We start from the raw sequence: 10,562 nt of genomic DNA, 5'->3' as shown, positions 1-10,562 counted from the left end.
TTCAGTGATGTCCAGTGATAGGAAAAGGAGCAACGGATGCAAGTTGGAGCATAGGAGGTTCCACAAAAACTTTAGGAAAAACTTTTTCCCTGTGAGGGTGACAGAGCACTGGCACAGGCTGCCCAGGGAGGTTGTGGAGACTCCTTCTCCGCAGACGTTCAAAAACTGCCTGGACGCATTCCTGTGTGACCTACTGTAGGTGATCCTGCTCTGGCAGGGGGGCTGGACTAGATGATCTTTTGAGGTCCCTTCCAACCCCTGACATTCTGTGATTCTGTGAAATATCTAAGACGTTTTAAAGGAACTTGGTCAATTAAATTATGTGCAGGAGTAGGAATTCATTGAGGTTCTTAAGATACAAATTTGAATAGTTAACTAGTGTAGTGTATCAGGCAGCCCTTCATAGGCAAAAGAGATGAGACACTTATTTAAAGCTCAAGTTTGTACCTGCTACTGCCTTCCTTGAAAAATTATTGATTTGCAAGACTGAAATTATTTTAAAGTTGAAGAAATAAACCTGTCAGTCTCTGTCATTCTGCATTTTTAGGATCAAAAAATAATCTTGATTATGACATTTCAACTTAAAGAAAAATGATCTATATATCTGATTTTAAAAGCATATATAAAGTTACACTCTTTAACATTTTGGGTCAGTACTAATGCACAGTAAATAATCCAGTGTAAGCTCATTTTTACTGTAATTTTAGATATTCCTTAAAGGAATAGTTATAAAAATTTACAGGTTTATTTTTATTAATTGCAGGGCTTACCAGGAGAGCAGGGCGTACCAGGAAGCCCAGGAGTTAAAGGCGACAAGGTATGTTTTAAGTGCTTTTAATTAAGCTTGATGTGTTAGAGCACATTAGACTGTCATCTCTGAAGTAACCTTCCAACATTCTGTGGTGCATCTGTGTGGCTCCTTCATGAATCAGTTACAAAATGTACAAACAGCAACCCCCTCTCTGCTCCTCAGAGATGCTGCAGGCCGATTTGGTAACCTCACTGCTGTAATATTTCAAAGAGGTTGCACTGGTCTCTTGCATTAAATGTGTGCAATGCAGAAATGTCGGTTCAGGTCCTGACCACAGAACAGCTCAGTGGAGCATCCTAACCAGACTAATGTGTGAAAACCTGCTTCCAACTCAGACATACTCATCTTGGCAATGCTCTGGGGCAGCTATACTGTCTCAGATGCAAGCCAAGGCTGGGTTCTCTTTATGGAATTCTGTTTTGCTGTGTAGAAATCCTTTAGCTAGAATTCAGCTACATCAACAAGAGTTAAAAATTTTATATGTGTATATGTTGAATGTAGAAAAGGGTGGAAAAGAGAATATACAGGCATACTGTGAGCTGTGTGATGTGTTATGGTATTTATGCATTGTGGGGTACAAGGGAAACTGATAAAATCCATTACTAGTTTGAAAAAGTGAGCTGATAGAAGAGCAAGAGAAGAAAATAGTTGTGGAACAATGACAAAAACTTACTTGTCTTGCAAAATGGGAAGTAGTGGATTCAGAAAGAATCACAAAGAATGATTCGTGAGTGTGTAAAAGACAAGAGGACAGCATAATAAAGGCATAAATTCACTTGTGTAAGTGGGAGAATTGTAAAGATGTGGAGCAGGAGATGCTGCATGCATCGAAGTAAGAAATAGAGGCATAAAGAGGAATACAGTGAAGACCAGGGTTATAGCACTAGGGATAGATAGCTGGAGAGAGACAGTTTTAATCTGATAATTAATGACAACCTGCATATTAGGGACCAAGGGACAAAGAAATGTAGGATCAGATGCATTGCAAGCATGGAAAACCAAGAGAATGCTAGTTACTGTTATTGGTTGTGTGGTCCATGCCTCCTCTTCTTCTGTAACTTTTTGAAGGAAAACATGGATGTTTTTTATTTCTCTATTTCTTACCAAAGTCCTGGCATGTTCTAGGATAACCTGATAATATTTAGATTTTTTCATAAGGGAAAACTCTTACACTTCAACTAGTGATTCAAATTTGTCTTGCAGGGAGACCCTGGTGGGATTATGGGACCACCTGGACACCCAGGTCCAAAAGGTGATGTGGGCCCTCCTGGACGAAGTCTGCCTGGAACACCTGTAAGCCCATAATCTGAAAAGGCTTTTATGACTTTATATCTTATAGAGACAACTGTTAAAGAATTCTCATTGTGCAGTTAAATAAATCAGAAAAAGTTCAGTTTTTTATGTAATTTCAAAATTGAAATATATATTAAAGTGGTATTGCAAGTGCACTAAAATATAGTCTAGAAATAGTGCCAGGCTCAAAAACAGCCCTAGTGACAGTGCTATTAACAAGCAAGACATACGTAAATCTGTCATTGTTATTTTTATAAAGGTGACTAATTTGGGCAATAAAATTCAGGTAGTCTCTTTGATTTCAAAACATAATTTGTATTTTTCCTTGGTTTATTTTTGTATTTTTTTAGGGTCCCACTGGTATTCCTGGAAACCCAGGTCCACGAGGACCAAAGGTATAAGAATATATTATTTCTGTTTGTAGTTAAAAAAAAAAAAAAAAAAGATAATGTACTAGTTCACATTTCCAGACCTGTTGTAACTGAAGGCCTTGTACCCTTCTCAGGGAGAAAGAGGACTACCTGGTGTACAAGGAGCACCTGGGGAGATGGGTCCCCCAGGAATAGGCATTCAGGGATCACCAGTAAGTATACCAATGCCCAGAATTTGAGCATCGCACTGTGCATCGCTGAGAAACTGCAGCAAGTAACCAAGGCATAGTAAAAAGCCTTGCCATGGACTCCCTTCGGACTCCACTCCTAGTTCAGCATCTTCTCCCTTTATCCAGACCCAGAAATATCAAGTGCTAAGTGAGAAACGGAAGCCCTGGAGGATGGAAAGAGTCAATGGCTGCTTTAGAGATGAGCTTTCTAGCGATGATGCTGAGGCATCCTCAGGCAAACTTTATTTCTAAGCAACAGTAGTTTGCAGTTGTCAGCTAAATCCAGCCTGAGTGCTGGTACGAAAGAAGAGGTGTGCTCAATCTTGTAAATGAAGGCATTTTGAAGTCCATGCTGGTACTAGAAAAGGGAAAGACACCTGGAAGAGAGCTGGAAGGCTTGGCATCTGCTCCTAGCTTTTGCGTGTGTGATGACTGCAAATTAAAAGCTTATGTCTACTGCTTATAAATGAGAACCTCACGGTGCCAGGTACTATACTGGGAAATAGAAAAGCCCTGATTTTGCACAGCTTCGCACATTTTTGTGCAGTTTAAATCAAAGGTGAAGCAAGTTGATGTGGCTTGTCTAGAGCATTCATACTAAATAACTTGTAGAGCAATAACTGTTTCAGTTATTCGGCTTGTTTCCCAGGTTTGTTTGTTTCTGCTGCCTTTAAATAAAGCCATCTGCAGTGTCTTCAGAGTATTCAGTTAAAAAATTAGTGGTGTAGATATTGATGTAGTCTAAGCAACTAGAGATTCACACCCAGATCTTAATCTAAAATAACAATCTTTAAAAAATAGTGTATTCAGTTAAAATATTTTCAAATCTGAATTTTAAAAACTACCCATTTATATTTAAATAATTGGTTTTGACCAACTTGATATTGACTTTTCTTGTGAATCTCCTAGCTAAATAGCACGTTGCAGCACAGATTCTTATTCTTTGGTATTATTTGCCCTTAAAAATCTTGCATTCTCTAATTTTGGCAAATTAGATTTGGATTTAAAGCCAAACCTTTCAGCAAGTTTTTCTTGCAATGTGAACTGCACCAATATCCCACATGAGTATTTTTTTATGAAGTTCACCTCCTTTATCCCCAGAAGTGTAACTACTGATTATTTGGAGTTTTCTTGTAGGGTCCTATGGGTCCAGCTGGATCAACAGGTGTGCAGGTAGGGTATAAGTTTTCTCATTAATATAAAAAACTCCATTAATTTAGTTAAGAAGTTTACAGTAAAAGAAAAATACTGTTAAATCCTAAATGACCTTTCCTGCTCTTAGGGTCCTAGGGGACCCCCAGGATTACCAGGAACTCCAGGTACCCCCGGTATCAATGTAAGTGACAGTTCTCTATATACATGGCAAAAAGTAATGTTTTCCTCATCAGCGATTTAAGGCCATCAAATTTTACATTTGTTACTAGGGTGCTCCAGGAAGAGATGGAAAGCCAGGACTACCAGGCCCTCCAGGAGATCCTGTGCGTATACATAGAAAGCGTGTGGATTTGTTTTGGTGCAAGTATTTTATATTTAAAGGAGGTGAGGTAAACTAGCAAGTCTAGAAATGCAATTAGTAAAATTAATTTGATTTTTCATTTATTTTATCCTGTGGATTTGGCGTTTTTTTACTTAATTATATTGCAGTATAAATTGAACTTAATGTATACAGGATAGATACCTTGTTTTCTGATATTACAGTTCGTATACTAGAGTTTGTGACAGGCTCTAGCTTTGGCACAGTATTCCTCAGTCTCAGAAACAGTTCTTTATAATGCAGATTTTCAGGAGCATACTTTGATAATTCTTGTTAAAAGATTGAACACAAAAGCTTGGGGATTCCAGCTAGTTTTGTTATGCCACAGAAAGAAGACATTCATTCTTAATGAAATGCTGAAAACAGTTAGTCTCTGATGCAATAAATTCCCTTTAGCACTAATGAAAAGTTAAATTTCTGGGTTTGAAAACAAAAAGGCTGCACATACCTAGATCAAACTTTACCCTTAAAGTTAATTGATTCTTTTACATGGGAGTCAAGAGGGTCTAGTGCGCAAGTTGGCAAAATTGGCATGAAGACGAAACTTCAGTTTTTATTCCTGCTCCTGTCTGGAGTCCCAACAGCTACCTCAGAATTTTCAAAAAGCAAATTTCTCTTTAGAAACAAATGCTTACAAAGGCTTTTATGGCAGTAGGTGAGGCTTTCTGAATTCCCTGAGGGGAAATATAATATAAATTAAATAAAATAAATAAAGAACTCTAGGTTGTTGGAAGAAACAAACCAAAACTAGAGCTTAAAAAAATGGCTAAACTCACCTGTGATCCTATTGTTTTTATAGGATTTGGTATTTTCCAAAAGATTTTAGTCAAAGGCACACTTGGTGGACAGCTGGCTGAACATGAGCCAGCAGTGTGCCCAGGTGGCCAAGAAGGCCAATGGTGTCCTGGCCTGTATCAGGAATGGTGTGGCCAGTAGGAGCAGGGAAGTGATTGTGCCCCCGTACTTGACACCAGAGAGGCCACACCTTGAGTACTGTGTTTTCAGCACCACATTATAAGAAAGACATTGAGCTGTTGGAGACGATCCAGAGAAGGGCAGCAAAGCTGGTGAAGTGTCTGGAGAAAAGTCTTATGAGAGCAGTGGAGGGAATGGGATTGTTTAGCCTGAAGAAAAGGACGCTGAAGGAAGACCTTATCACTCTCTATGACTACCTGAAAGGACATTGCACCAGGGGATATTCGGATATTAGGAAGAATTTCTTTACTGAAAGAGTGATCTCTCCCATGCCTGGTTCTTGTCGAAGATTGGCTAGGAGAGAAGTATATATAAACTCTGCAACTGGACTGGGAAAGCTAGGCAGTGTTTTGAAGATAAAATCAAACTTAAAATTCAATCTGGAGTTACTGGGATTAAATTTGAGACAGATGAACATAAGGTGCTTAATAAGAAAAAAAAAATCCCTACGTAGAATAGGTCTGGAAGGCGCGGTGCACTGTAAACTATATGTAGGTAAAAAATCGGATGCTACTGTTAAACAGACAGCTCCAAATAGTAAACTTACTAACAGGCAAATAATGCCTTTTACTCTCTTGAAATACTCTTTGGCGAGAAGCTTTTAAAGGAAGAGGTAACAAGCAGGAGTGAGTCCAGAGATTTAAGGCCACTTTAACATTTTCAAAAGCCCAGTATATATCATACACTTTGAACTCAGAGTCCAGCACACAGAGCTGTGACCCTGCAGGACGCCTGCAGTCAGGCTGGACCTGCTGTACGTGCAGAGAGGGCGAACTGTGTGGCACAAATGCAGTAGCCTTGCTCTCATACCTGGCGTGCCCTTGCAACTGGATGTTAGGACCCCTTCACACCAAGGGTTTGAGGACCTTGTAAATGACATTGCAGCTAAATATGAGAAAAGAGGAAAGACTGAGGAAACTACGCTTCTGTAGTCCAAGTAACATGGTAATAGCCTGCCTGTCTCTAAAATGTTGTCACAAGAAGGATGGAATGTCAGACCATGTAGGGATTGGTTGATGTTTTTAAGACTTCTTACAGGTTTTTAAGAGTGGGTGACACTGTCTATGTGCTATGGACTTCATACCTTACATAGTTAAGTTCTTAAATTGTGTTAGGTGGCTATGTCTCACCTTAGAAAACTTCTCAGCATGCTTTCAAAGGGGATGAGGCTTCCCTGTAAATGATATACTCCTGATTATCCTTATAGGTAATAGTATAGGTAAGTACGTTCAGCAGTGCTTCTCTTGAATTGGTCTTTGACACCCATTGCCACCAAGCGTCAGTTTTTCTAATATGCTACAAAAGTGCTTGCATTTTATTTTTCTTCTTCAAGATGAAAATGATTGAAAGAGATCAAACAAAAGCAGTAATAAATTTTGAATGTGTCTAATTTTGTGATATGCCCGGGGCTATTTTGACTTCAGCAATTCCAAGAAGGAGAAGTTAGCACTGGTAATTGAAGTCTGTCTGTGAGTGAAGCTGATGGTAGCTAGTGCAATCAGTTTTTACAGGGAGTCTTTAAAACATAAGTTCTAATGGCAGCACTTGGGAATATGAGATATATTGCAGTACAGTGTAAACCTATTGATTGATATTTAAATGGGTTAGCTTTCGTATTGATGGCAGTTTAGCTGTGGCACCACAGAGTTTTGCAGTAATTCTTAATTTAAAGGTAGGACAAAACACTACATATGTGGCTTATGTTGCTGTAGCTGGTTTATTTCCAATACCTGAGCTAGCTTTGGCATCTCCACAATTCATGCTACAGGTCACAGTAAAGTCAAAGCTTAGGAGAAAACAAAAGGAAAATAATTGAAGATAATCAGGTGAGAATAGTCTGTAAGAATTTCCAATAGCAGTTAAGTTGATGCTGGTATGCTACAAAAACAACAATATATTGGGTTTTTTAAGTTAAGTTTTGTATGTTCTGGACTTATGTTCTTGTCATGATTTAAGGAACTTCATTGAAATTGTAATGAAGAATTACATTGTTAGGTTGGATAGACATTAATACTTAACTGTAATTAACAATCTGATTGTTCTTTTGAGTTTTCATTAAAAAAATACCTTCAGCATATATATATCGGCTATGTGTGTAAAGATAAAAATTTTAATAGCAGTAAGAAGCCATCCGAATCTGTAGCATTGTGCAAAACATTAACTGCAGCTGCTTTTTTTAATTTCAGATTGCACTGCCACTTGTGGGAGACATGGGTGCTGTACTCAAGGTAAACATTTTCAGAAGTTAAATATTTGTTTACTGTAAGCATGCTTTTTAAGCCAAACTATGGACCTGAAAGTTTCTGCAGGTCCAATTTTGACCTATTTGGCTAACGTAAAATAATTTTGAAATTTTTGTTGGTTTTAGTTTCATTTTTAAAAAATACTCAGGAAATGTATTTGATAGGAATTTTGATAAATAGCATTTGAGCAATATGTGAGGTAGCAGCCAGCAAGTGCCTGTTCAGCACATGCAGTCCACAGTATGATTTGCTACAGGTATACCCCATTCTTTGCTTACTTTGTAGCATTTATATTGGTAATATACCAAGTGGAAAAAATAGTCTAGAATTTCTAAGGTATTATTTTGAAAAACAATAAAATTTAAGGTGATCTGGCATATTCCAAAATTAAAAGTGTACTCAGGAGGATTACAATATGAGAACAACACATCATCTCTGAGGAGGGAGAATACCTTCTTCTACTTTCCTTATTAATACTCGTGCTTGGGTTTATTGACTTTCTTATTCCCAAATTTATTTTCTTTTCAGTCTGTCTTTGGGCCTTTCCCTGTTTCTTTCTTTTTGTAATTGTAGTGTCTTTCTCTTGTTCATGCTCCTCTACCTCTTCTTTAGTTTTCTAGCTTACTGATTCTTTAGTGCTTCACTCTTCATTTCTGTATGTTTTGTGGTTAGCCCTTCTATAAGACTGTAATATAGCTGGAAAATGGTTCTCTCAACAAAGCAGGAATCATTTACTTTAAAATACGTGTGTCTGGAACTATCCAAAATGAAGGCCTTTATGTGTCCTCTCAAAACGATGCTAAGAATTTGTTAGCAGAGTTTGAGTAGAGCATGTGAGAGATGGGGAGGGAAACAAGGAAGAGTATCTGAGAAACTATATTGTGTGGAAGAGAGAAAGGAATGAAGAGCGGGCCTTGGGGTAAGATGCAGGGAAGATCACGAAGGCAGGAAGGAAGCGATCTGCATAGGTTGTCCTGCCTATGTCACAAAAATGGTTATTGGTCGCTTTTGTTTTCTGTTTGTTGCTCAGGGTGATCCTGGCACAAGAGGTCCCCCAGGCATCCCTGGGAGAGAAGGGCCAAAGGTAAGTATTGAAGAGAATACATTGCTTTGTTGCTTTTGCCTTTGACAGTCTTGAGTTTTTTGTCTGACCCTTATAGCATCTGAGTGGCCTAAAGGTTCAAACCTTTCCATTCTTATGGTTTAGCCCTCATCTTGTGCCAGTTTGCCTTTCCTCTCAGGAAAGTGAGTGAAATAGCCCCAGTTGAGTCACAGAATCAGAGAATGTCAGGGGCTGGAAGGGACCTCAAAAGATCATCTAGTCCAGCCCCCCTGCCAGAGCAGGATCACCTACAGTAGGTCACACGGGAACGCGTCCAGACGGGTTTTGTCCCATGCACAGCTCTTCTGTGTCGCATCCATTAAAGCTAGCTCAGATTTGGCTGTCCAGCAGGGCACTGTCATCTATAGGCTTATTTTAGGTGAGTCAGTCATGCAACAATCCAGTGGCAAAGAAGGAAACTTCCCACATCTCCCTCAAGCACGCAGCAGCTGGGCCACCCGGTGCCTTGGCACACAGGTCCCCTGAGAGCAATGCAGCCGTTTTGCTGATGTCAGTCAAAATTCTTCTTTGCTCTCATCAGATCAAATGCCACAGGGTTTGGCGTACAGATATCTCCTGTAGTTCAGCCCAATCCCATGACTTTCTCCATTATGGCAAGTATTTAAGCTCTTTGTTGTTAGTGAGATGTCTCCATCAGACCTTTTGGCTAGTTAGTCTACTAGGTAAAAACTACTCATTTTCTTTCACCTCAGTGGGAGACATGTTTTAAAGCTTTCATATAGTATTGAGCCTTTTTTTACTGTTTTAGACACTGTTGCTGTAAGGGCTTTATACTAATATGTGTTAAGTGTGCCCTATAGAGCATGAAATTAATTTTTCTCAAATAGAACATATTTGAATGTTATGTTTTCATAGGGAAGCAAAGGCGAACGTGGATTCCCTGGGCTTACTGGAGAGAAGGGTGATGAGGTAAAATTACTTCATTTCTACAGTGGTCTAGTGGTCTAGTCTGAGAATGTGGTCTAGTGTGAGAGTGAAACGCACAGAATGTTACTCAGTTCTTTAAAACTGCTGAAATAGTAATGTATCGCTATAAATAGCCCTCTATTCTGAATTTTCAACAAGATTAAAAGCTATCGTTCAATTAAATCACATCTATTTATATTTTGTCTGATGATTTTTGCTCATTTGTATGTTTTAAAGCCTGACATATATTTAAACGCTAATTTTTAAGAATATAGGATAGAGCAATAGAAAGGCAAATGCCAAATATTTTCAGAAAGTGCTTCATGTTTTAGAATATATCTTCTTTCATTTTGTTAGTTTCCTTTGTGAATTCACTTTCAAAAATATTCCATTAGGCAAATACTCTGGTGGGGATGGTCACAGCAGCAATAACTATTAAGTAGAAGCTGGAAAATATTCAAAGAGACTGAATTTAAAATATTTGCAGGATTGTCCATCATAGAGATTTTTTTTTGTCATTATGGAGAAGTCAAAAAAGCCAAATTACTTGTGGTGCTGAATCCAAAATAGCTACTATAACTTCCAGTTTAAATTGAAATATTTGCAGCTGACAATTCAAGACCAATCTCTGTCCAAAGAAAAATAAAAAATTGCCAAGTAGAAGCAATTAAGAAATGACTCTGAGTGAACAAACGTGTTTTGTAGTGACCTTAGCAAACTGAAGGAGTCAAAATAAGTAGCCTGTTACAAAATACTTGGTGAACACTTCAAAATTCCAAAATACATAAATAACCCTGTTACAGACGTACTACTCTTGTAATTTGGGAGTGCTGCCTACAGGAGAAAGCACCCAGAAACTATGTAAGATATTTAGAGCTAACTGACTGAGGCTTTTGTAGTAAGCATTTTACATTTCTTTGATGCTAAGACCATAATATAGTAAGAATTTTCAAACAGTGCTAGAATGAGAATAATTTTCAAAAGAAAAACTATGTTCATCAGGGTCCTTGGATTCCAAAATTAAGTGGTTATATGAGGAAAAAAAAAAAGATGCAGCAGAAACATTAGATATGTAT

At 38.3% G+C, this 10,562-nt stretch overlaps 1 protein-coding gene across 1 annotated transcript in view; it reads left to right on the top strand.

Annotated features, from left to right (window-relative positions):
* Window positions 1-763: 763 nt before the first annotated feature.
* Window positions 764-10,562, top strand: part of LOC104280058 (collagen alpha-1(XIX) chain-like) — a gene marked incomplete at its 5' end in the record, with an annotated part of 39,196 nt that continues 29,397 nt past the window's right edge. The window contains 10 exons of the mRNA XM_009877592.1: window positions 764-817; window positions 2,015-2,104; window positions 2,455-2,499; window positions 2,592-2,687; window positions 3,843-3,878; window positions 3,988-4,041; window positions 4,130-4,249; window positions 7,401-7,442; window positions 8,488-8,541; window positions 9,436-9,489. Of these exons, the coding sequence (XP_009875894.1) occupies window positions 764-817; window positions 2,015-2,104; window positions 2,455-2,499; window positions 2,592-2,687; window positions 3,843-3,878; window positions 3,988-4,041; window positions 4,130-4,249; window positions 7,401-7,442; window positions 8,488-8,541; window positions 9,436-9,489 (645 nt within the window). The remainder of the gene's footprint in view (window positions 818-2,014; window positions 2,105-2,454; window positions 2,500-2,591; window positions 2,688-3,842; window positions 3,879-3,987; window positions 4,042-4,129; window positions 4,250-7,400; window positions 7,443-8,487; window positions 8,542-9,435; window positions 9,490-10,562) is intronic.

The sequence above is a fragment of the Apaloderma vittatum genome, unplaced genomic scaffold (genome assembly GCF_000703405.1).
Source record: "Apaloderma vittatum isolate BGI_N311 unplaced genomic scaffold, ASM70340v1 scaffold6741, whole genome shotgun sequence".
NCBI classification, from domain to species: domain Eukaryota; kingdom Metazoa; phylum Chordata; class Aves; order Trogoniformes; family Trogonidae; genus Apaloderma; species Apaloderma vittatum.
Note: the sequence above shows the minus strand (reverse complement) of the source record. Positions and strands in the feature narration are given on the sequence as shown.